At 46.1% G+C, this 26326-nt stretch overlaps 1 protein-coding gene and 1 long non-coding RNA gene across 3 annotated transcripts in view; one reads left to right on the forward strand and one right to left on the reverse strand.

The window, feature by feature from the left end:
- The window catches only part of SPG7 (SPG7 matrix AAA peptidase subunit, paraplegin), a 30772-nt gene that overhangs the window by 828 nt on the left and 3618 nt on the right, over positions 1-26326 (forward strand). Inside the window, exons 1-14 of one of the 2 annotated variants that reach the window (XM_031615517.2) lie at positions 620-793; positions 1432-1534; positions 2451-2540; positions 7166-7416; positions 8408-8547; positions 11147-11249; positions 12744-12869; positions 13185-13347; positions 13779-13952; positions 19087-19211; positions 20320-20422; positions 21462-21572; positions 24879-24994; positions 26141-26297. In XM_031615517.2, the coding sequence (XP_031471377.2) occupies positions 743-793; positions 1432-1534; positions 2451-2540; positions 7166-7416; positions 8408-8547; positions 11147-11249; positions 12744-12869; positions 13185-13347; positions 13779-13952; positions 19087-19211; positions 20320-20422; positions 21462-21572; positions 24879-24994; positions 26141-26297 (1813 nt within the window). In that variant the 5' untranslated portion in view covers positions 620-742. Of the gene's footprint in view, positions 1-619; positions 794-1431; positions 1535-2450; positions 2541-7165; positions 7417-8407; positions 8548-11146; positions 11250-12743; positions 12870-13184; positions 13348-13778; positions 13953-19086; positions 19212-20319; positions 20423-21461; positions 21573-24878; positions 24995-26140; positions 26298-26326 lie in introns of those variants that run through there. The other variant, XM_031615518.2, reaches the window with a different exon arrangement.
- Positions 17119-18019, reverse strand: LOC149916198 (uncharacterized). Its single transcript, XR_016470712.1, has 3 exons — positions 17931-18019; positions 17624-17771; positions 17119-17511 (listed from the first exon to the last, which is right to left on the reverse strand). It is a non-coding gene; the product is annotated as an uncharacterized LOC149916198 (long non-coding RNA).

A 26326-nucleotide genomic window follows, 5' to 3' on the forward strand; every position in this document is an offset into this window, starting at 1 on the left:
AAGGGCCCGGACACCCGGCTCCCCTCCGGCGCGGACGCCGCAGCACCGTGCGGTCGCCGTGGTCGGGACGTCCCTGCGCGGCCGGCTCCGGTGCCCCGCCGTCACCGAGTGCCCCTCCGAGGCCGTGCTCCCGCAGTCCGCTCCGAGCGCCTGGGAGGCTTTTCTCCCGTTCGGCGCGGTGTGTGGGACTGCTGTGATGCTCATTAGTCGGTGGGAGAGGCGATATTTTCTTCTAAATCCTCGGTGAAGGGTTTGGGAAATCGGACGATTCTGAAGATATCCGCGTCGGTGAATGTCGTTCAAAGCAAATGTATCTTAATTTGATAGGTTTCAATCTCGGGTTCCAAAATTTCTAGGTCTGCAGATGGGAAAATTGTCCAGAAAAGCCAGATTGTTATACATTGTGTGAAGCAATTCAGCTGTGGAGCCTGATGCCCTGATTTCAGCACTGTTTGAGATTAAGGCACTGCGTGGGCAGCCCACAGCAGGAGGTTGGAACAAGATGACCTGACCTGTAAGGTCCCTTCTGACCCAGGCCGTTCTGTGATTCTATGAGCTAGGCCTCCTGCAGGACCTAATGCTCTTTGTGCTTCAGTGCAGGGATCGAGCACAGGCAGCCCAAGTAGGCAGTGGAGGAAGAACAGCTGTGGGGTTGCTGTGTGCATCATGCCAGGCTTTCCAACTGCCTCAGTTCTGTGGTCTATTTGAATTAGTCCACGCTGTTCCATCCCCAAAAGCACTGATGCCAACACAACAGCGGTTGTGTCGCTGCCTAGCAAGTGAGGAAAAGAAGGTGAGGGATTTTAACCTCGTTGCTGCTCCTGTCTGGTTTGCTGCACAGCAGCTTGCCTCTGTGCCATAGAGGCACAGTGGGACAGGGAGTCCTACAGCTGCGAAAGGGGAAGGCTTGTGTTTACTCAGGGTATTAGTTCATGTCAACTTTCAGATGCTGTGAAATTGCCCTTAAATGCAGATTTAAGCCGTAGGCTTGCTGGTGAATTCCCATGGGGAAAGCAGTTGTGTTACAGTTGTGAACAGGGCTACAATGTAGTATCTTGATTGTAGTGCCTTGTAATACCTAGGATTTTCTGCTGTGGGAGGGTGTACTTGTATCTGAGTTGATTTCCCACCTATTTCTACAGAGTTTTGAGCAGGGGTACAGCAAGGAACATGATCGCAGTTTTCAAGTGTTTTGAGTATAGGTTTCTATTTATACCAGTGCTTTCTTTAAACTGGATTGTAAACAACATCTTCACAGTCACGTGGCAAGTTCATAGCACAACCAGGAATAATATTTGGGGCTTCCAGCTGCCGGTCCTGTGACTTAACCCACAATATTTTCATGTTCAGAAGTCTTTGTCTCACGGGATCTGGGGATGGTAAGCAGTCACAGTACTTTTCCAACAGTTGTCTTTTAATCTTCCTCTTCAGGGCCTTCTGTCACAAGCACTTTCCCCCACATGTCAAGGTCTCGGCGGAGTCCTGGTGAAACAGCACATCATTCGAGATCCAGCCAGGCTTTGGAATCTCTTGGGTGAGTCCTGAAGAGCAACGGTACAGGTGGAGGAGAAAAAAGGTCTTATTTAGGAAGCGTGTTGACTTTTCCTTCCTTGTCATTCCTCAAGCTGTTCTGTTCTTAGCTTTGGGATCAGTGTGCTATCTGCAGGGGTTCTGGGTTATTGCTTGGTGTCAGAGAGGAACAGTGGCACCTTTCCACAAGGAGCTCGGTGTGATGCAGTAAGCACTGGAGTCATTAGTCATTTAAGAACAGCAGACTTCAAACTGGAGAATCTTCCTGTGTCTCATTAGCAAAGCCTAAGAAGAAAATATCATTCGCTATGGGAAATTGAAGCTATCGTCCTTAAATCAGTTGCCTTGCTTCTCTCATTTTTTTGTGTGTTTTCTTGGCAAAAAAGCTTTCACTTCATTGTTCTGTAGCAGCTACTTTGAGTTTTATCATTTGTTGCCATGATTTCTTGGCTTTTATTAGAGAATCCCAGCAGCATGTTCTGAGAAGCCTGCCTTTGACTCCAGCACACGGTTTCCTTTAGCGTGCGTTTCCAGCTCCAGCACGAGGCTGCTTTTAGCTGACCATACCAGTTAACTTCAGTTGTGCCTTGGGGAATGTTTAAATGTTTCGGTACTGAATACATTTCTCCAAATGATTTTTTTTGCTGTACTAAAATCATGTCTGAACAAACTCATGTCTTCAATTGGATTGTTGAGAAGTATGCATTATATAAGGAAACTGGAGGAGTCTGTCCCTCCCATTACTCTCTCTTACGAGGCTGTCTCATTTTCTTGGCACACAAACGAAGCTGTGCTGTTGGGTGGGTGTGGAACTTGGATTTCTGTGTACTTGGAGCTCATCTGTTTCTGCTGTCCTTGGTCCACCCCTCTCTGTCACCTGAGGTCTTTGGTGGTGACTGTGCAACTCTGCTTGCCTGCAGGTAGCACTTACTACTTTACTACTTCAAGCTGTCAAAGGAGTAACCATAAGAATGGAGGATTCAAAAAGAAATCTCCAAAGGAGGAGGAGGGTATGTATGTGCCAAAAGCATGTTTAATGACATGAATCTTTTGTGTGCGTGTGAGGGATAGAAGTGGACAGCATGGGAAGGTAATGATCATGCTTATCTCTGAGCACTGCAGATTTGTTCCTATCAGCCTGTGGCTAAGAGGAAGTGTGAAGGGGTACATTGTCTTAGCTGCTGGAATACTAACACAGGTTGTGAAACTGATTTGTGAAAGGTGCCACTCTGCATTCTGTGCAAATAATTTCATTGATTTGGATTTTTTGCTTTAATTTTGCCACTTTACAGAAGGGAATGGGATTTGCAGAGTTTCAGTCTGGAGTTTTGGTGCAGAGCGCTGACTGAATGAGGAGCTGAATGTTAACATAAATTGAAACTGGAATCTGTTTCTTGTTCTGTTTACCTTCTTTGTGGATGTGTCTGCTTGTAGTGGTTACAGAGCTCGAATTTTAACAATAGATTGCTTAGAGAGTTCTTGGCTGTGTTACTAGGGGCACTTGCTCAGATTTTTTCTTTTCATAAAACAGGTGTTCCTGGATACTGGGCTGTTGTTTGCTTTGGGTTGTTTTTGCATATCTTGTACTGTCTAATCCTCAGGCATCCCAGCATAAAGGGTATTCTGAAAATTAATGGTATCTCACTAAACGTGATCTGAAACCTATGGAACTGTGTGGCATGCCAGGTTACATGGAGAAGTCAAGGGGTGTGCCCTCTGTGCACCTTGAGCTCGTTGGGGGAAGGAGAGAGGGGAACGAAATGGCACTAAAAAAGAGCAGGGGTGTGAAATAGCACTTGGGTTCTGGGCAAAAGCCTTGCAGGACTTCCACCAGGCCCAGTGTTTTGATCCTTGTGTCTTCTACCAGCTGTCTTTGGGGAGAACCCACTGGTATGAGACTTTTCAAATTGGAGCTGATCTGTGGGTGTCCCTTTTGAGTGTTGGCGTTGTTGGCAACCTTCTTCTATTTGTAGGTTGACAACAGCTGCATTCCGTTTTAAAAGTGGAATTTGACTCTTCTTTTCCAATTCTGTAAGGAAAATCCTCTGCTCATTTGTGAATGCGTACACTTTCCCTCTAGCCTCCAAAGAACCAAAGTGCATACAAGGCTTCTAGAATCTGAGTTGCCTTTTTCAGACTCTGTGGTGCAGTTTTTAGCTGGAAGTCCCACAGCTGAGTTTACTTTTATTCATTTATTTTTTTAAGAAAGGTGTCAGAAGTTGTGCGGATGAAGGCCTCATGCTTGTGTCTTGTCAGTAGTGTTTGCAGAAGCATTAACGTCCCGAGTGTTTTCTTCCTTCTGTGGCTTTAGTGATGCTTTGCAGGGGCTGTTGGTGTCTGAGACTTGTTGGATGTCTGTGTGCTGCTTTGTCCTGGCCTCCTGAGCTAGGGTAAGTCCAGTGTAGATAGAGCACCAGATGCCTGCTGCAAGTGGGAAGGCACATCACTCTTCTACGTGTTGTGCTGCAGAGTTTTACCTGGGTATCATCGGGTAATGGAATAGCTTGGCTTCTCCCTTGTTGTGCTTAAACACAGTGGTAGAATCCTCTTGAATGACCTGACGTGTGAAGTGAAAGCAAGGAGATGCTGATGCCTTCAGCCTGACTCGTGCCATTGCACGCAGTCTCTCGAAGCCCAGAGCTGTGGCTTTGTCAGTGGGTCCGTGGAGCAGAGGTGCATTGGGACACAAGTGCAGGTATGGCAGAGTCCTCGTTAGAGAAGTCTGAGCACAGAGCTGGGGTGCTTGTCATTAGTGAGACCACACAGGCTGGTGGTGTGCACAGTGCCCTGAAGAGCTGCGGCTGGTAAAATTAGTAAACAGTAACATGCTGTGTTCTGTGGCCTCTTTTCTCCTGTGATTAATGGATAGCTTGACTTTGGGAGGTGGAATGCTTCCCCATGTCTCCAGGGGAATGTTCATCTCTGCAGTAATTATTAAAAAGAACTCTTCAAACTGTCAGTGCAGCCCTTGCAAGATTTTAATCAGAGAGTTCAGATCTGGGGTTAATGGCAAATCATTGCTTCGTGGAGGCTCTCGGAGACTGAAGAGCTGGAAGAGTTCCCACAGCTGTTGCTTGTGAGTGTCACATCCAGTGCCTGGTTCTCATTTGCTGGGTGTTGTGGTGGGGTAGCTTATGGTGCAATGTGTGAATGTTATTCTGTAAAGACGGTCGCATTTTGCATAAACTAAAAGATGGATTAATTTTGTTCCTAATTTAATGCAGGGTAGAAGAAAGCTTTGCATCGTCTTGTAGCTTTCCAGGCATTTCTGAAACAACTCAGCTGTGGGTTAAACATCTGAGTGTTGTGGTGTGAGGTGCCCCGTGGCCAGTGGTTGTCTCCTAGTGACAGCATCCTCAGCTGTCTGTGCCTTAGAACATGTTTATTTGCAACCCATCTGAAATTCAGTACAGGAAAGTGCTTTAGCCACCGTTGGTGCTGAGATCTTCAAGGAGCTTGCACAGCAATAGACAAAGGACTTTCTTCATGTCTGTACTTATTTCTCTGGAGTTTTCTCTATAAAACCTTTATATTTACAACTTGCTCAGTAGTTGAGGACAATGCCCAGACGGAGGCCTCTACCATCCTGTATTTTAATTTTCTTTAATCAAATTGTACTGGGTGTCAACCTGCAGGTTTTTTTGTTTTTTTTTATTAATTGCAGTGTTCTCATAAAGCTGGATCTAGCAGATAACACACAGGTGAGGAGAAGGCATCAAAGAAGGAAGCGGATGGGCTGCACTCAGTGTCTGAGCTTGTCGCTGTGTTTTGGAATTAGGACCTTATCTGAAAAGCAGCATTGTTTCTATTTAGGAATGAACCTTTCCTGTTGGACGTGGAGCAGGGCTGAAAAATGATGCTGTGCATCTGAAGGGCACAGTACTTTTTTTAGCATCTGCCTGGGTCATATGTTTGTCCCTTGGTTTTGTTGTGCCGTGCGTAGGCTGTGATTGGTGGTTAGTGATAAATGCTGGTGTCACAGCGTTTGTTAGGAGCTGGCAAATAAATCTCATCGAGGCTGCACTGGGCAGATGTGCCTGCAGTCCAGTGGCACAGAATTAATTTATTTCTGGGAGCAGAATGGTATTTACGTATGCCACGTTGCTGTTGGCTTTAAATTGCGTATCAAGTATGAGTAGTAAATTATCTCTATTGAGAACTTCACGTATCTGTAGAAAGAGAGATTGGTTGTCATCTTAACGTGGGAAACACTGCTGGCTGCTGCCATTGAGCAGCACTCCCAGGAATTCTGCCTTTTCGTGTGCACCACCAAAGTGCTGGGAGCTGAAAAAGGATCTGGGGGCAAACCCTCAGTGCAGACCATCCCCACCTCTCATGTCCTCAGAGTCAGTTGTGCAGGAGAGATGCAGGAACACAGCTAATGTTTAAATACTAATCTAATGTTTAAATGATACAGACCCTCAGTGTGGAGTGTTACCAGGCCTGTGTAAGAGTGAAGTCATATAGCAAGGGAGAGAATGTGCTGTTCTGTTAAGGTAATGAGATTGATTTGCAGTATGTTTCAATTCATGAATAAATTGCATATTGCTTCTCCTGTGCTGTTTTAGATTTATTGCAAATGCGGATATTTTCTTAAGTAGTAAAACTGTTGTTGGTCTTGTGATGCAGGGTGCCAGCAGATCAGGAGTGCAGCTGGAAGCAGTTATACCTTGCAGAGCTGTGCTACATCATTTAGCAGTGCCGCTAAGGCTGCTTTTATTCTGCCCTAATGTTTTCCCAGTGCCTATGGTTGTGTCTAACAGGACTAGGCAGAGCAGAAGTGTGGTACTCAGAACTGAGCTATAGTCATAATTTGTAACAGAAAAGGTCTGATGGCTTTATTTGATCTACGTCTGTATTAGACTAGGGGAGTCAGGTAGTCCTTCATTTTAGGGCAGAATGATGCTGGTGGGGTTGTAACAGGTATGGTGGACTGTGACCATCCAGAGTGTCCTACAGCAGGGTTGGGCTGCCTAAAAGCAGGAAGCTGCAAGATTGCTGAATCTCTTCATACGTGCTGAAATTTGAAAGCAGTGGGCTTTTTTGCCTCGCTGGTGCTTTGGTCCCTCCTCTTCTTAAAGCCGCGTTTAAAAGAGGCAATTCTCCATTGTCTGTAGTCTGTGTAAGCAGTGCCTCACTGCGTGGCTTTTGGGGCATGGGGCACAGCTGCACATAGCTGTGGTAAAACAGACTGGGTTGGAAAGCAGCAGTGTGGCACACCCAGGTTATTGCTGGCCAGTGGGGTGCAAAATTTGCCTCTTTCCAGGTGGCTGCTAGGTTTACAACTGGGTGTGCTTTTATAGCCAGGCTTCTGCCCTGCTGCTGCCCATGCATACAGCCTAGGCCCTGCAGCCTGGTGGCTGGGAAGGCAGGAAGGGCTGCAAGTGTAATGTAACCCAAAAACCTGGCTCATTGTATAACCTTGAGCAAATCACACAACCTCTGATTGCCTTCGTGAGCCAAGCTGAAAAATGGGCCTGTGTGGTGCAAGTCAGGTGCTGCCTCTGGGTATGGTGCTCCCAGGGTACTGCTGCATTCATCTTTGTCACAGGACTGTCCCTCTGCTAGCCAGAAAGCTCTGCACTGACGTGCAGAAATTTCTTCTCTGATTTTATATATTTTTTTTTCCCTAAAGAGGAAGAGAAACGCAGGAAAAGGGAAAATCAGATGCATCTTGAACGCTTGCGGGCACTCCTCATCATTACTTTAATAGTGCTGCTGTTTCGATTCACGGTCAGCGAGAACAGAGAAGGGACCAGCATCTCCTGGAATTACTTCATCAATGAGATGCTGTCAAAGGGGGAGGTCCAGAGAATCGAAGTGGTTCCAGAGAGCGATATTGTGGAAATCTATCTGCACCCAGGAGGAACTCCGCATGGACAAGTTGTGAGTGACTTTCTGCCATTGGAGTAGATGATCACAGATTGTCTTAGAGATCTGAGGTGATCTTAGAGAAAAAGAATTGAATTAGTAAATGATTATAAAACTCTAGCAGGTAAATTTGCTCTTCCCTCGCTTTTCCTCTTTCTTTTGTGTGAAGTTCAGGGGGTTCTGTTACTCCTACCAGTCTGGAATTTAAACTGTAAGAGTAATTAACAGTGACCTGAAGGAAATGTTATGAATGTTTAAAAAATTCACCAGCTCTTTCTTACTAGCTCTGCCTGGTATGTGGAAAGGAGTTAAGTTCTTATTCCTAGATCTAGTTTAAATTTTTTTTTCTCCTGTTTGGATTTAAGTTTCAGGTGCACAGTCAAATCAACAAGGAAGTGCAGACTTCCTTCTTAAATCTGCTAAAATGGTGAAAAAGAGCAAAGCTTATTCACATCTTGTGTAACTTTGCAGGGCAGCCACCAAGAATCAATACAAACTAACTTGAGAGATTCAAATATTGTTCTTTGGTTCACCTCGCTTAGCTCAGTGATTTTTATGATCCACTTGCAAGCTGCTGGATGAAATTAATTTCTGAGCAAGACATAGGAACAACATCCAAAATGCCTCCTTCTCAGTGATGTAGTTTTCCAGTTGTATTATAAAATTTTGGCTGGGCCCAAAGGTAGCACTGTAATTGGGTTTGGAATGCTAACTCCATCCTCCAGCTTGCCCATGAAGGCACGATGTCCCCTTGTTCCTACACAGCTGAGACTTAGAAAAGTATACAAGGCGAGGACTAAGGGGCTGCAAAGACTGGCTTTGTCCCTAACTTCACTTGGGGTCCCCCTGTTTGTTGTCTGCTCATTATTTCATTGGTGTGGCCAACGAAGGACATAACGATGCTGATTGTGACTGACTTGGCCGTGCTGTGCACCCCTTCTGCTCACTGTTGTCTTTATAGCACACTTACACTGTCTTCATACTGCTTCTCATTGCATGTCTCCAGAACGTTACCCTGCTGTACACCATGCGAGTGGCAAACATTGACAAGTTTGAAGAGAAGCTGAGAGCTGCGGAGGACGAGCTGAATATTGATGAGAGAGAGAGAATCCCTGTTTCCTACAAACACCCCGGCTTTTACGGAAAGTACGAGCTGATATCATGCTTACTGTTTATCTTATGTTGGCAACAACATCCCTCACTAGGAGAGGAAAGTTCCTTCCAACTGAACGCTATGTAAATACAAAACAAAAGAAGTGGTCCCTGTTTGGAGCAGGTAGCTGGTCTTTCAGAAATGCTCTAGATGTGCTGTAACATTACAGAACTGAGAGTCCCAAGGTGTGTGGAACCACAGTGTGTAGCAGACCAAAATGGTTTCAGCTCTGTGTCAGCAGGTCTGAGGAAAGCCTGTCAGCTGCTTTGTATTCTTGCATAGCTGAGCACCTTTTTGTCTTTATAATCCATTATTCGAGTGCAGTCATGGATTCTGTGAGATAGAAATCCTGACTCAACAAGTGTGATGTTAGACCCTGCTCCGTGCTGAATGTTGATGGTGCAGTCAGCCTTCCCCCATTTAAATGTCTTGAGGAAGGCCTGCGGTGGTGGTTCAGTCTGCAAAAATAAACACCCAGTTTGGGCCTGTTCCCCAAATGGCTGTAGCTCAGAGGACAGTCTGTGCTGGTGCTGGCTCCTGCTGTGAGCCACATACTGAGCAGAGCAGCTTTGCTGCTAAGATACAAAATCTCAGTGAGAGAGAAGTACTTCTATTAAACTTTCTGTTACCTGAAACCAAAATCTTTTGCTTTTAAAAACAATAGTAAGTAATTAAGAAGTCAGAGCTCAAATAAACAACAAAGAGCAAGAGATAAAATCTATCAAAAGATTACCATGCTCTGGCCAGGCTTCGTCCTGTTCTTCCCTATGATGTACAAGTGTGGCCGTTTGCTGCTGATGTGGTTTATTTACCCTTCTGTTAAGGCTGGCAGCTTGTTTTTACAAGGTAGGATTTATGGAGTCCAGGGCACAAAACTGATCTGTGGGGCTTGCTCACTGGGCTGTTGGACAGAACCACCTCCAGCACTGACGGCGGCTGCTATTGCTGCACAAAGATGCTTTCCATCAGTGTGTGAGGCTGTGTTTGGAGAGCTCTCGACTAATTGCTGATTCTGAAGTACTAGAGATGCAGCACAGTAGTTCTGCTTGCCAAGTAGAGCAATCCTATATCCTAAAATTCTATATCCTAACAACAAAGAAAGATAGTTTCATACTGCTGCAATCGTCTGCCAAGGTGGTCTGGTCACCTGCTTGTGCCCCATGCAAAGACCTGCATCATCTGGTTTCAGAAGCCCCAGGGGTTTGCAGCGTGGTGTCATTCCCCTGGTGGTGGGGATGCAGCCTTTCCTTCTAGGTGCCTCACCAAAGTGTGAAATAAATGTCATGTTTGTATATGAGGAAGATACCTGGAGAGCAGTTTGTCTAATTGCTTGTCCTCTGAGCAACATCTTTGCAATTTTAATGCATTACTTACATGAAGATAGGTAAACTTCTCAAATTGCTCGTGCAGTATGAAATCTTCAGCTCATATTGAGGGCTTGCCAATTTTTGTCAAACTTTTAAGAAGAGTAAATTGAACTGTTGAAGTCAGCCAGCGCCACAAGCTGCTTCCCTTGCCCCTGAAAAGAGTTTTTTAAAACATGCAGTGGGGTCTGAATCCTCTCTGAGGAGACATCAGAGTCAGGAGTTTAACCTGTGAGGCACTGTGTACTTATGGCTTGCATTCAGTTTACTTTCAGATCTGGGCACTTGATGCATTTCAGAATTAATCCTCTGCTTGCACAGTTGATAAATTGGAGGTGACTTTCAGCTTTCAGCGTTGCCTAGGAGCTCTCACTGAGAAGAAACAAATGCAGCTGGGGATAATATAGCATGTGCTGGTCCCCTTGTTTCAGTAAATCATACGTTTCAGAGGCATGGTACACACATTCCTAGTTCAAAGATAAGGAACAGATCATTTCATGGGGTCAAGCAGGGCTCGTGCAGCAGAGCAGGGGGCTGAGGTAGGACTTCTCGAGTCCCAGCCTGACACGTCAGATAATTTTTCCTCTTATTAAAAGTATCCTGAGTGTGGAGCTCAGGAAATTCTGTCCTCAGCATGTTTGTCTCATAAGCGCATTAGGCTTGCACTGTCAGCTCTGCTCTACCTCTCCCTTCTAATGCAATAGTTACTGCAAAGGATCCAGAAAATTCTGTTGGTTGCTGGTGGTCTTCTGTCAGAAGGACTTGTGAGAGGCTGGGCCAGGGTGGGCTGAGCAGGCTGCATAGCAGCCTCATCCTGGAGGCTTGCACTGGGATTTCGTGCCAGGAGTGGGCACTTAGAAACAGCCTGGTGTTTCTGGACACAGGGTAGAACTGCCAGCACCATCAGCCCCTGCTCAGGATGTGATCTGACTCCTGAAGGTCCTACCTGTTTGATAAGCAAAATGCCTCTGAAGCAAAGGGTCAATGGGAATTGCTTCTGCAGCCATAGCAGTGTGTGTCACTGTCTTCTGTGTAAATTCAGAAGTTATGTAATTGTTGGGGTTTTGTTGCATCTATATAAAAACTATACATCATGAATGCTCATGGTTGCATTTCTAGCCTAAGTGTCAGGACCTTTTAAAACACTAAAAATAGGAACGTTTTGTAATATTTACTGAGCTGTAGCTGGATACTTCAGTTTGTACCTGTCTTGCCTTTGTCCTTTCAGTGACGTCATTTCCCTGATAGTGACACTTGTGGCTGTGTCCATGTTGTGGAGCATCTTCCGCCTGATAAGGGTTGCGGGCCGGGCTGGAGGATTCAATGCTTTTGTGAGTATTCAACGCTTTTCTGTTGCTTTGCATCCTGTGAGTAGCCTTGTCCTCTGGCCTAACCTCCTCCCTTTTCCCCAGCAAAGTCAACACAGATTGAGAGTTAACTGATGCCAGGGACTCTTCAGTCTCGATACATCTCGTGTCTTTTCCTGTCCTGATCATCTGACCAGATTGTACAGTAACAGGCCTTAGTAGAGGCCCTTTCTTTCCCCAATGGCAGGAAGGGCTGAGCTCAGTGAATTTGCAGTCCAGTTTGCTCTGCTATTTTCAAAGCTCGTTAATGAGTTGCAGCTGCAGATGGTGTTTTTCACTGGGTCCTGCCAATATGCCTCCCATACAGCCAGGAGTAGGAATTGCTGCTTTTTGCAAAATGAATTCTCAATTTATAAAGTATGTTCAGATTCTGGATTTCATTATGTGTTGGCCTGTTCCCCTCACGCCACATGGCTCACTTGCAACATCAGTTAAATCTCTTCCTACCCTCCTCCCTTGCCTGGATCAGCTGATGAAACTGTGTAGAAATCTGCCCCGGGTGTGCTGGTATCGACCGCAGGGACTTGGGGGTGAAAACAGTGGTGTATTCAGTCCCTTGTTGGATTTCCCACTCAATATCCTCTGAAGTTCTCTTCTGGCTTTGAGATTCTCTTTATACAAAGGGTACAGCTGCTTGGAAGAGAATAGTTTAAAGAAATGCTGAGTAACGGGGGCCTTGAGGACTCATTTCTGCCCTTGGGTAAGTGGGGCAGCAAGGCCCTGCATGTTCAACTCTTCATTTGGATAAACATGTTTCTGAGGCATGAGAAGCTATAAACTTTCTTCTCAAAGCAAACAAAAAATCCCGAGTAACTCTTTTCAGCAGGACATAATGAGCAGTTACTAGCAGAGTGTTGAACTAAACCCTTGTTTTGATTGTCACTGTGGCTTAACACACGCCAGGAGGCTGAGATGTGGTGCCTGTCTGATTGGAGAGCCTACAGTTCTGTCCCTGGGTTGTGTTGCAGGAGAAACTGATGGCATTGGACACTGGTGCTAAATGCCTGTTTGCACACATTTACAAGGCAGTGTTGGTATTTATTTACTTCTGGTAGTTATTTACAATTCATACATACTCCTTAAAACTGTACCTGTCCTGGATGTGTTAAGGACCAGAGCATTTCGAGTCTGGGGGAGAGGATATTAATTAAGGTTTGGGGCATCCTACGTGTTTTTATTAAGTATGTTTACTCAGTTCGTGGGAAGTTGAGCTGGGTTGTGTTGGAACTACTACTGCAGGTTTACTTTGTTTCTTCCCAACAATATATTGATCAGTAAAGCTTGAGTCAGCAGTCTGGCTGTGAAGTATTTCCAGAGCAGAAGTTAGTAACTAACAGCAGTGCATTGGTGGGCATTGTAATGCTCTTTGTTAGGGGCAGCTATACCTGTGCTGTTGCTTGCAGAATAGCAAGCAAGCTGTCCAGAGAGCATCTTCAGTACTTGTGCTGCTTTCCACAGAATCAGCTGAAAATGGCTCGTTTCACCATTGTGGATGGAAAATCCGGGAAAGGGATTGGCTTCAAGGATGTAGCAGGAATGCACGAGGCAAAAATGGAAGTCAAAGAATTTGTGGACTACTTAAAGGTATAACAAAGCAAACACTGCCTGTTTTCTGGGATAGAAGGTAAACCTGGGGAGGAGAGAATATTTATTTTCTTTATTATGCGTGATACTGAGCAGCCTTTGTTTAAAAAAAGCTGGAAACTTTTTTTTCTGCTGTGATCAACATGACTCAATCTCTATTTCCAGTTCTGTAACAGACTGCAGATGTGGCTGCTCCTGTTACGAGCTCAGGGTTGGTCAGGATGAAAACAATGTCAAGAAGTTCTGGAAAACCACGTTCTTGTGCAGATGTGTTATGTGAGCTGAGGATCTGACACAGCTGTGTTCTTCCTACAGAATCCTGATCGCTACCTTCAGCTTGGTGCTAAAGTGCCCAAGGGTGCCTTGTTGCTTGGACCACCAGGCTGCGGGAAGACGTTGTTGGCAAAGGCAGTGGCCACAGAAGCACAGGTGCCTTTCTTGGCCATGGCGGGCTCTGAATTTGTGGAGGTGATAGGAGGTAAGCTTTGTGGAGGGAGGGAATGGAGATTGCTTGGAGAATGCTGTCTGCATCCCTCAAAAAGGAGAGTTTTCTCATTTCTTTGCACGAGAAGGATGAGTTGGGTATTTCTGCTGAAAACATAAAAGGTTTTCAGTGATAGCAGATAGTTAATTATGTAGTACCTGAAACATGTTTTCTCTGACTTGCTAGTTGCTTCCTTCTTACAGAGGGAAACTGCAGTCTCCACCTGAAAGCATTATCCCCAACTTGCCTCTACTCCATGTCGGGCAGTATCTAAGGAGCTCAGATAGGAGTTCTTTGTGTCTGGCATGTTGAAGGGGTCACACAATGAGGGTTTGGTCAGGATTGGGTGCCTTTTTGGATCTGTGATTCCTGCTCTACAGCTAACAGTTTTAGCTTTGAAGCTGATTTCTTCTCTTTCTGTGTAGGTCTTGGAGCTGCACGAGTTCGGAGCCTCTTCAGAGAAGCGCAGGCTCGTGCACCCTGCATTGTGTACATTGATGAAATTGATGCTGTGGGCAAGAAGCGCTCAACTAATGTATCTGGTTTTGCCAATGCTGAGGAGGAGCAGACCTTAAATCAGCTGCTGGTGGAGATGGATGGTCAGTATTTCTTTCTTGGCATTTGAGCCGTTGTTACCTTGAAGATGTGGGCATGTCGTTCTGTTTGAATTTGCCATGCCTCTTTAGTGTTCTCAAAGTATTCAACGTTGCATTCCCTGGAGCAAGGCTTGCATGCTCAGTCCATAAGCTCAGCACTACAACTTGGTCATGTCTGTGTTCAAAGACCCTCTGGGTGACAAGTGAGAACTGTGTTTGGGACCCCTTTGTAGGGAAGGGCCGTGGCCCTGAAGGCTGGGTGAATTTACATCTAGTAAACTTAAAAACCCTGGAACCTTGAATGAGCTATTTTTATGACTGTATTCCAACAGCCAAGTCAGAAGAGAATGTAATGTCACATTCAGAGTGAATTCGCCCCAGTAACCACACGAGTATCCACCTGCTAATAGAACTGATGGAAAACATGCGCTAGATATCAAGGCTGGCAGAGGGCAGCAACTCCAAAGATTCATACTGTGGGGAATGGCTTCAGTTCAGGAGTGTTTTCCCACTGTCAGGTGGAAAGGAACTGTTTATAGTGCTGAGATACAGGAAGAGAAAGAATTGGCAGCGAGGACAGTAGTGTCTTCAGCTGGTAATGTTTAGTTCCAGCTGGCCACTAAATGCTGTCGAATACCTGCTACACTCTGTCTGACAGGTAGTGTTTGAAAGCCTGCCGAGGGCTGAAGTTTAGTTGTCTCAGAGGGGTGCATGCAGTGAAATGCATTCATTCTTCTTTCTGTTGGCCTCTTCTCATGTTGCTTGCCTGGCTGCAGGATGCCTATCTAAGGTGGGAGGGAGAAGCTCTGCAAACAACTGGTTAGGTGCCGCTCTTCTGGATGACTTCCGAATGTACTGCATATGGAATCAACCCTTCTCTCAGATACAGATGCCAAAAAGAACGATCCTTTGTTTGTTCTTAGTCATAACTCTGTCAGAGCCTGCAGCCCTGACCTAAGTCTCATTGCAGATCAGCACGTGTTTATATCTGTCTGCTGTTTTGTGGGACAGGGCTGTTTTCCCTTGGCTGACCATAAATGTGGCACTTACCTCATCAGACTCTTCACAAGAGAACTTCTGCACTAAGACAATCCCTCTTTCTCCAGACATGTATATATTTTTTACTGTTTTTACAGTGAAGCAGTGGGTGCAGCCCTACTGAAGCAGAGCACATCCTGGAGGATCCTGGCTGCTTCTGGAGGTTGCTATGGAGTGAACCTTCCACTCTCAGGGAGGAAGCTAGGATCTGTAAAGTGTTTTCAGGAAAGCATCAATGTTCCTCTGTACTGCACGCAAGATGATCTGTAATGTTGGATCTCTGCCTGTGCTGCAGGAGGAGAAGAAATTGTAAGCAGGAGCACAGCGCTGTACAAACAGGATAGAGGTCCTGCTGTATAGAGATCCTCCAGGCCTCTCTGCCTCAGCCCAGGTGCCAGGGAGCTTCTGGAAGGAGCAGTGTGATCTGTAAATGGGTCCTAAATAACCAGGCACAAATCTGGTTATCAGAGGAGCATCCGTGAAACATATGATGCAGTGTAGAACCAGATATGGCTATAAATACATGTGTGCAGTTTCCTGGGACTTTGCACATGCACTAACTTAGGTAATGTGGCCAAGCATGTGAACATATTTGGAGTGAGTGTAACTGCTTACAGCTGTATCTGTATAGCAGTGTCTCAATGGAAAGGCCTGTAGTAACACATAGGACAGCAATCCCAGCTTGCTTTTGTTTTTTTTTCCCCTCTTGACAGTTGCAGGGTGAAGTGACAACAGGTTACCACTGAATCAGATGGAGGCCCATCTGTGTGTTCAGGAAAGCGTGGCCAGTACAATCCACATCTCTGTTAGAAATGAAAGTGCCTGACTTCCTGTGATCTGCAGAAATCAGGAGCTGTTTCTAGAGTGTTGCTTTCTGGGCGAGTTTCAATTAAAAAATCAGGGCGCAAGTCATTCAAAAGTGAGTTTAGAAAGTATTATCCTTAGTGTATGCTTTAAGAGTCCTTGAGAAAAAACAGCTTCTGTACTGTGTGCTGCCTAGCTTATTCTAAAATGGGTATTGCTTCATGATTATAAATTTGTCTCATACAGATCATGTACTAAGTCCCTCGCTTGCTGAATGCTTTATCAAACATTAAAAAAAATAGCCTGAGGAGTTTACAGTGTCAGATGAGAGACAGCTGGCAAAGGCTGTCAGGGTAGTGTGAGCATCATGGGCTTACTGTTGGCTTGTATGCATAAACAGTGATCTTGGCTTGTGTTATTGAACTGCTATCTAATTGTGCATGCTGTCTCAGGAAGGTGCCTCTTGTTACCTCTGTGTCCATCATTACAAAACAAAGTTCTCGGGAGGAAAGTGAATTTTAAGGAGATGGAGAGTTTACCCAGGCATAAGTGGAGGGTTTGTGTGTGTTTCTGATGAAATGGCAGGTCACAGTTCTCCTGTCACTGTCTTAAGCTTGAATTAAAGGCTGAACATCTGCAAGGTAACACCACAGAGCTGAGTTGAGCTGATAATTTGAGAAAAATCAAGTGCAGAAGTAGATCTGTGAATCATCAGCTTAGCAGTGATTGCGGAGCCTGTGTGTGCAAATGAGAATTACTCAGAGGTAAGGTACAGGAAGAAGCCAAGTGGAACCCCTGCTGCAGGAGGGATGGTGAGGACACCAGGCAAAAAGTGACTGTACGAAGCTGGAAGGGGTGAGATGTGGAGTTTGATGCTCTAATTCTGGTATGCAGATTTTAGAGTAGTTGTGCTCTTTCTACAAGTGACCTCGGTCCGCTTCCTTCTGACAGCATGCTTCGTGTTCTGGAAGCATCAGAATTCGGGGTGGGAGAAGGGGAGGGACTGGGCTGAGCTGTACAAAAGCTGACTTTAAAAACCAGAGCGACTCGTACTCCAGCCTTTGTCAGAACAGGTGCCTGTGCTGAATAGTGAATCTTCCCTCACAAATCGCAAACAAGCGGAAGAGGAATGTGACCCAAATACCTCCTCTGCTCTGAATGCATTTGCGAGGAGCTTGTCAGTCCTGGGCTGATCTGTGCTTTTGTGAATAAAGATGCAAGCCAGTCCTCTGAAGTCCTCAGACCTCTCCCCTTGTCTGTGCTGGGTGCGGGTTTGTGACCCTGTGGCTTCCCTCACAATGGTGGCCCCTTTTTCAATGATCTTATACACAAATGATGTCCGAAATGCTTTTGAATGAATGGCTAACAATGCAGACGAGCTGCCTATCAAATGCACTGCGTCAGTGGGCGAGAGTGCACTCAGCAATTCAACTGGACCCTCTCCATTTCCTTTTAGAAGTGCCTGAAGTTGTAAACGATGTAGATGTGAAGGCTCTCTTCGGGCCGAATTTTCAGAGCTGTTTTTAATTTGTTGACGTGGCTGAGGTGGTGTTTTTGTAGCCTGTTCTCATGACTGCTCATTGCCTGTGGAAGCCAGCGCCTGTCACGTGCCAGGTGACATCGTGCTGGGAGGCGTGATGTGACTCAGGCTGCTGCTGTGGATTTCTTGGAGCTGTTTGGCACTGCTGGGAAGCAGGCTCGAGAGCAAGTGGGGCAGAAGCTGCAGTGAGGAGGATGCACTCAGTGGTTCTGTTGTGATTATACTCGTTCTAATAGTCAGACCTATTTTGAGGTCGAGCTTTCCCGGCTGCAAAGCTGATAATGTACTGTACCATCTAATCCTGCCGTGTGAATGAAGCTTGCTATCCTCCAAGTGCCTGCCAGTCTCTCTGCTTGTTTATCACACTCCAGAGCACAGTGTAATACACACCTGAAGAACGGTCAGCTTCATCCTCTCCATGAGCTTATTTAGACAGCATCCTGCAAGGAGGAAGAACAGAGGTTTGCTACAGTGCAAGCTGACAAAGCCAGTCCTCTGACTTACCTGTAACCTTAATCTCTCTGCTGAGCTCTTGTACGCTGACACATTTGGCAGCTCTTCCGGCGAAGCTGGAGAGAGCTGAAACCCACCCAGCTTACGTGCATGGAGCTGCTTTCTGCAGTGTGTGACTTGGCAGTGGGGGGAAGCACACGGGACTAACACGTCCTTTCCCTGGGAAGGCTGCGAGTGCTGGGGCTGCTGAATCTGCTGGAAGCAGGTGACTCATAGCCAGAGGCCTCCGGGCACCTGGTGGAATGTAATAAATAAGCAGTGTGGTTCAGTGATTCAACATCATCCCTGGCTCCCCACCCAAGCGACACAACCACTTGCCCCTTCCTGCCCTCCTCCAGCTGTTTGTGCTCTGGCTTCCCAGGAAACCCTGTCTGCCTTTGGTGCCTCTGTACTGCTGGCTGCTGTCACAGAGCCTGTAATTCCTGATGCTTTCTTCATCTTTAAGACCTGGAGACAAAACCTTGTGACTGTGGCTTGAGCTAGTTCGTGCTAATCATCACTGCGAAGCTGTTTGGTCACATTCTGTCCCTGCCTACATGATATCTGTGGTGTACGTTTTGCAGGGTTGGTCTTTGCGCTGCTCTGGTCTGCAGTGTGCCTGGGTGCTTCTTCAGTGATAAAAGATGCAGATCAAATCATGCTGTGATTGAGAGGCAAGGCTATGTCCTGTATTTTTGCGTTAATCCCATTTGGTCAGAAGAAAGCCTGTTCCTTCCATGGTGATGCTGGTAGCCTGTCTGTGATTGAAGGCTAAAAGTGAATGAAAGCTGAAGGGGTTTTCCACAGCAATGCCGGGGAGGAAAATGCTATTTCAGCTAACAAACATTGTACAACTGGAACTAAAGAAGCAGGAATTGGCTTAAGGCTGGGGATGAGCAGGCGTGTCTGAACTCATAAGAACAGATTCTGTTCCGGTTTCCGGTTGGAGCAATTTCAAAATTTGGCAAAAGAAAACCCAACAAAACAAACCTGGGGCTTAAAAGGGAATTTCAGTATGCCCACAATGACGGGGAGTGGCTTGGGTGACCCGAGAGGTTCCATCCTGCCTTGTGCTCCTTGCTGAAGAGGATGCTTTCTCAGCCTCAGCTGCCCCAAAGGATGTTGTACATGCATTCTGCCTTTGTGATAAAGCTGGGTGAGAGATTCTCTGCATCCTGCCCTGCCTCATCCCTTTCTGTGCTTGCAAGGAAGTCTCTGTGATGGTGAAAACCTTCACTTTTGTTTTTACTTGTCTTGCTACAGGAATGGGGACCACAGATCACGTCATAGTGCTGGCTTCCACCAACCGTGCTGATGTTTTGGATAATGCCTTGATGAGACCTGGCAGGCTTGACAGACACATCTTTATTGATCTTCCAACACTCCAGGTATATTCCATCATCTGTCCTGTCCTTTTCGTAGTGTTCATGACTAAAGTGTCCCTGATAGTTCATTGGCCTGGCAACAGCTGAGCTTGGGGAAGATAGAGATAGTATATGAACCTCAGCAGCAAATTCTTCTGTGAGGTTCTCTGCCATGCAGATGCAGAACTTTATTGTCTTCTCTCCAGGAAATCAGAAGCCACCTAATTGGCAAAGCTGGCTCGTGTGAGGAAAACTCAATTTGTCATGTGCCTTGAGCACCATTTGTCTTGTAGGTTTATCATCCTCACTCTCCTCATCAAGCTCCTCATTTTCTTTCAGGCAGCCTAAGTGACTTTCCTTCTGAATGCTTTTTTAAATCCATTTATTAGGGGAGTCTGTCATGTCCACTGTGTTGACATTTGTAGTGGAGCTTTGGAAATAGGCTCAGCTGCAGTGAAGGTCTGTCTGCTCTGCCAGCACAGTCTCTTCTTCTCCCATCTGTGCTTTACTGTCATCCTCAGAGTTTTCAGTTAAAATACCTCAAATGCCTGATACAATCTGGCACCGGAAGCATGAACTCTGCAGCTGCCCTGAAGGAGGAAAGGGAAAAACCCTGGCAACTGAGCCCATTGTTTTAATCAGGATCTCCTGGGCCAGCTGAATGAGTCATTCTTTGGCTGCTGGCCAGCCGTCAGCTCACCCCCACCTCTGTCTGGGAAGTGGTCGAAGGCTAAGCAGCTCGTAGATTTTTTTTTTCTTGCAGTGCAGGAGGGAGCAGGTAGCTGCATCCTGAGCTCCTTCCTGCAAGTGCTTATATGGTAAGAGAAAAGTTAAAAGACAGATCAGAGTGAAAGTTAGAAGGGGAGAGCGGCCCTGAGAGAGAAAGCAGTGACTCACGGTAAGCCTCCGTACATCTGTTCTGAATTTGAGAGCTGGGTGTTTATCAGGGCTCCTGTAGAACTGACGTGCTGCAAGGACAGCCCTGCCCTCTGCTGGCAGTGTCACTGTCCCTGCTGCCAGAGGTCTGGCTCTTCCTCTGCTCCCTGCCTTAGGGAGCAGTGGAGCTGCCATGTTAGGAAGCTTGCTGGGCTCAAGCGTTCACTGTTATGTAAGTACTCTGTGCTCTTCGCAGGAGAGAAGAGAGATCTTTGAGCAGCACCTGAAGGGTCTCAAACTGATCCAAGATGCCAGCTTCTACTCGCAGCACCTTGCTGAGCTGACTCCAGGCTTCAGTGGTATGACATCTTGTATCCTTGAGGGTCCGTTCTGTCTCCTGCCACGCTTGCAAGTTCAGCTACCTGAAGCTTCTCAGTAGCTTAGGTTTAAGAGGGTATTTTGGTCTCAAGGGCTCTTTTTTTTTTTTCCCCCCTCTTTCCCTTAAAATCTTCCTTTCTGCTTAAACAGGGAGAGCCTAATCGGCTCCCTCGTGAATGGAGCTGCAATGAGCAATTGTTTGTGGCTATTTTCAGTGTCCTGCAATCTCTGGGAATAGCAAGGTGCAGAGGCTGGGAAAAAATATGCTATTACAAGTGCCTGGGATCCTAATTCCTGTTTATGCTCTTCTCCAAGCTGTTGTTAAAGATAAGGTGTTGTACTTCACGCTGAGATGTGGAAAAACACCTGTGTTGATAGGCATTACCAGGGAAGCGGATAGGAGAAAGGAATAGCAATTCCTTCATTTGTTGGAGTAGAAATTGGACAGCTCTGGCTCCTGCATTGAGCCTGCTTCCAGGGTCAGTCCCTGGGAGTTTTAAACATTGCTGAGCAAGGGGCTCCAGAGTTCCTGTTTATGTGGAGTTCCTGGAATATCCTTTCTGGGTTTCCCCTCTAACAGGCCCCAGCGCACTGCCTCTTCGTGACTTCTTTCAGCAGCCCCCCACCACCATCACCCACACACACAAACTCAGAACAGATGTTCTTTCTCTTCTGCACAGAGGTTTGTGTGGTTGCTGCATGAACAGTGCAGCAGCCCATGCCAATCCAGACTGCCCACAGCACTCCCCCGTTGTTAGAGCCAGCCTTGGCTTTAGCCTCTTAATTGATTGCTGAACTCTGTCCTCTGTATGGCAGCACCGTGCTCACTGCCAAGGCAGTTGTATTGTTCAAATCCAACGTAAACACCATGGCTGAGATTCACTCTCTGTTCCCAAGGAACAAAGAGGAGCTTGCAGCGCAGGCTGTGTGACTTCCTTAGGTCCTCCTCCAGATCTGTTCTGCCTTATCTGTCTGTCATATAACAGACCCGATGTAATGCTTACACACTCTTGCCAACAGGAGCAGACATAGCAAATATATGCAATGAAGCTGCTCTCCATGCTGCTAGAGAAGGTCACAAATCCATTGATACTTTCAACTTTGAATATGCTGTGGAAAGAGTCATTGCAGGTAAGTGGCCCAGCCGTTCCTGTTATCTCACTGATCTGTGCTGTGCTCCTTGAGAGAAGGCCCAGGTGACTGGGTTGTGTTCCAGGGCAACAGCTAGGATCTCTGTGCTCTTTCTTGTCTGGAAGATCTTGAATGCAGTAATCACAAATGGACCAGCCTTTCTGAATCTGTAGGCAACCTGAACCAGCAGCTCAGGGAAGGTATTCAGTAGTAAAGCATATACACAGAAAAAGAGGGGGAAGATTCGAAGCTGTATTTGTTTTTGAGCTATTGGACTCGATGATCTTTAAGGTCTTTTCCAACCTGAACGGTTCTATGATGCTATAGAATATATTTTTAATTAAATATTATATATATGCATAAACATTTTAGGGAATCTTAAATAAATAAAATAGTGGAAGTATCTCTGGGGTTTTGTTCTTGCTCTGGACACCTGCTACATAAACATGAATAGCAAAGCAAATAGGCTATCCTGCCCCAACCTCAACAGCGACAGGAAGAAATGAGAGATTTTTCTTCTTGGCCTCAAAGCCCAGACTTTGATGAATTGGCAGAATAAACTGAAAGACAGTGGAGTACTGTTCTCTCTCTGAGAACATCCTGTCAGCCTTTCCCTGTTGCTTGTGCAAGTGCCAGCAGAGGAACCTCTGGAGACTACCGTGTAGCAATATATTATAGGGAGGGGGAGAGAGAATTCTCAGACCGCTCGACCTCACCTGAGGGGTTTGAATCTGGTGGATTTCTGTCTGAACTTTCCTGTAGGTAATCCCTGACTTTCATATTCAGACACTTAACTGCTTCCAGGCTGCAGTGTCATCACTGGGGGTGAGTCTGGGCAAACAGCCTGGCGTTCTGTGCTTTTCTTAGAGTGTATGAAATAGGGTCTTCTTCCTGGGTCAGGTATTCCCTGGCACAAGAGTCAAATTTTCACCGTTTGCTTTTTATCAGAAAATGCCCAAATGTTTCCTTGTTTAAGAGAAGATATTTGAGATCTCTGCTTCACCTGCCTCTTACAAACATAATCCCGGGAGTGCTTTGGGTGACTGAACACACTTCCACAAAGCCCAGACTGTATGCAGCAGCTCCCAGGAGTGGGCAGTGAGATGGCTCTCATTGCAGCACAGAAACCCTAATCAGCTATCACAAAAATGTGCTTTATTTTTCCATCTGCAAGAGAGAGTACTGAATGTGCAGGGATTCCCTTGGCTTTTCTTTCTGAATTCTGCCCTTTCCTTAGTTCCCCAGGCATGGAGGATGGGGCAAAACGCAAGCAAGACCACAGGGGATGTGCAGCAGAAGGAATATCTGGGATTCATGTGGTGGCCATAAGAGAGCATGGCTTCAGCAGCTTCACTGCTGACAAGCTGGCTTGCTTCACTGAGGCTCTGTGACATTTGGGAAGCGATATCTATTTGTTGCTTAATCTGATTTTTTCATATTAGCAAGACCTGGCTGGTTTTTTTTGCAGAACAAGTCTAAAAGGCTCTGAACACCCCTCCAGGCCCATATATTGAGTGTGCCCTTGCCACGTAGTGGGATTGCTTCTGGGTTTCACAATTCAGTTCAATATTTCAGTCGCTATAAAAGCTTTTCTTGAAGGAAACAAGATATTACTGTGCTTTCCATTATAAGCTTCTGGTTTTAATAAGGATGATGTGGAATCAAAAGAGAACTTTGCAAGTCCTGAGGCCCTGTCAGCCTTAAAGCTTTGTGTTGCTGTGAGGGAGGAACATGAACTCTTCTCTGTGGTAGTCCCCATTGTGTTTTCAGTTTGGGAACAGAAAGCAGTCAGTAAGTCAGATCTCCTGGGAGTGCTGGAGGAAACCTGCTGAGCACACAGAGACATTCAGGGCTTGTCCTGGGAAGATGGAGCAGAGCCTGTGCCCTGGTGGGGTTTGTGGACACAGCGTAAGACCAGCAAAGTCAGCCCAGGGTTTTTTCCTGTGGTGTTTGTCTCATAAAGGTGATAAGTCTGGGCCTTTACAGAGCTGCCCAGCCTGGAGCTTACTTTATTTGGGGGCAGAAGCAATCTTCATGGGCACACTTCGTGCTGTCGTGAAGAGAGCACGGTCCCTTGCTTCTTGGTGGGCTGACAGGGATGCTTCCAGAACTTAAAAAATCATAAAGCTATATATAGCATATCCATACATCTCTCTGTGGAAGGTATGTACAGGGACATGCACACGTGCTGCTGAAGGCAGCATAAGGGGCTGACTAATGAAAATCAGGGCTGCTGCGATTCTTCTGCGATTCCATCACCATCGTGCCTTCCAGGGCACAGTGGTTTCCAGGGTCCCTAAGCAGTACTTCTACAAGATCTGCCATGCTCATTTGGCTGCTTCCTTGTTTAATAAAGCTCTTGACTTTGTTTAAAAATTAATGTTTAATAGAATGTTGTTTTCCAAGACATCAAGAACCTTGGTACCAAGCTGCTCTCGGCTGTGCCTGCTCTACCCCCTGCTGCTCCTGGCACAGTGCAGACATCCACTTAAAAGTACTGGTACCTTTTTGCATCTGATGCACAGAGCTTTAATGACTGCTTGATTCGCAGTGTACTCTGGAACTAACGTGTTTTCTACATGCTAGAAGCTTTACTTCCATTCAGCATTTTTTGAAATCCTAATTGGACTTACTGTGCGTTACGGACTACTGGGTTGGAAAATAGGCACTTTCAAAAATCACCTTTCTGGAGAAAGTATTAAGTATGAGTTATGGCTTAATTTGCTAGTTCTCAGGAGCCTCGGAATAAGCTCATATTGAGCATGCTATCTGTAATCAGAGATTTCTTGGGTTTGGAGGAAGTTGGGTTTTTTTGTAGATACTTGTGTTATTTTTGCTGACTTGAGCACTCAGTTTCATCTGGGACTTTTTTATATATATAATTCAAAATCTTTCTTCCTTCCTATCCCTAAGGGTCTGAAATACAGCAAAATCAGTATGATACTTCAGCTAGTCTTGTTTTTCTTTTTCCTTTTTTTGGTAGTGTTTTTTTTTGGGGGGGGGGGGAAGGTGGGGGTGTTCCCACCTTCCCAGTGGTAGACTGACTTTGCAGATATTTCCCTCAGCAGGAATACAGTGTAACATGCCTCTGGCAGAGCTGGGGGCAGAACAGGGCTTTGCATTCTAGAACTGTGATTCAACTGAGAGTTTTAAATTATTTGTATAATCGTTAAGTCTGTTCTAAGGAGGAGAGGAGAAGAAGACCGACAGCACTGGCTTGTGCACCAAGCTGTACAGGTTGTGTCCTGCTGCTTACACCTATTGCCCACTTATTGTCTTATCTGATCCTTGCCTGTGTTTTGATAGGCACTGCCAAAAGAAATAAAATCTTGTCACCTGAAGAGAGGAAGGTGGTGGCATTTCACGAGTCGGGCCACGCGTTGGTTGGCTGGCTGCTGGAGCACACAGAGGCAGTGATGAAGGTAACCCTGGCACCAGCTGCTGTGTCACAATGTGTGTTGTTGAGTGGGAAGAGAGTGTTTTTGGGCTGCTGCTGCCCAAGGCGTGCTGATTATTTTATTGTGTTTCATTCTACTCTGTTACTCTGGTTATCTTCATGAACTTGGAGCTGTGAATACTACAGCAATCTGTACAGCAAAAACACTGTCTTGAAAAACGGGTACCAGTGATGATAGCGGTGGTGCAAAGCTGATTAATCAGCCACAGGGGAACTCTGGTATTTAAAAACTGACTGTAAAGCACTCCCAGTGTTTGCTGGTTACCCAGTTGCTGGGCACATCTGAAGCAACTGAATCTTCTGGTGCTGCTGCTCAGTTCATGCACTTGCTCCAAGCACAAAGCGCTGCTCTGTGTGCATGTGTGCGTGCGTGATCTCCTTCCCTGCTGTGGTTTGCCAGCATGTTGCAGCTACCAGTCAGGCCATTGGAGAAACTGCTCTGATACTAATCGAAAGAGATGTGTTATTCAGATTGGCACGCTTAGGAGTTTGTCTGCCTGAAGCCCTTCTCTGTAAGGAAGGGCCCCCCTTTGGCACCCCAGGGTGTGTTCTGTCCCATGCACGTCTCCTCAAAGAGCCCTGACACAGGGGAGAGGTGGAAGGGTGGAAATGACAAGAATGACAGTTTCTTGGCCCACCACCAGCAGCAAATTCACTCTGAATGACCTATTGTATAAGCTGAACTGTTGTTAATTACTCTCCAACAAAATGTGGCTGCGCTTAATGGATGAGGGAATTGGGTCTTATTTTTCTGAAGACATCCTGTATGTTTGTTAGGTAGTCCCCACAGTTTTGGAACACGGTTAGTCAAACTCCAATTGACTTACATCCTTCAAAGCCACTCTTAAGTCTCAAGATTTCACTGGCTTGCTGTTTAGGGTAACTTCCTTTTTATTTCTTGTTCTAAAAGTGAGGAAAGCTTCTCTGCAGTTGTGAAGGCAGAGCCTTCAGTATGGGAATGGCAACTGCAGTTCGTGCCTGTGTAAGTTAGTGAGCAAGCCCCACTGCTTTTAACAAACATCCCTGGGAGGGCAGACCTCATTGCATTTGCTGCTGCTGTAGTTGAGAGCTCTTTTGTTCTCCAAACTGATGGAGCTGCTCTGTTTTGCAGGTTTCCATAGCCCCTCGGACGAATGCAGCGCTTGGATTTGCTCAGATCCTTCCAAGAGAGCAGTACCTCTTCACCAGGGAGCAGCTGCTCGAGAGGATGTGTATGGCGCTTGGAGGGAGAGTGTCCGAAGCCATCACCTTTAACAAAGTCACCACAGGTGAGGGGACAGACCCTGACACAAGCAAG

The sequence above is a fragment of the Phasianus colchicus genome, chromosome 13 (genome assembly GCF_987193195.1).
Source record: "Phasianus colchicus chromosome 13, bPhaCol1.hap1.1, whole genome shotgun sequence".
NCBI lineage: Eukaryota > Metazoa > Chordata > Aves > Galliformes > Phasianidae > Phasianus > Phasianus colchicus.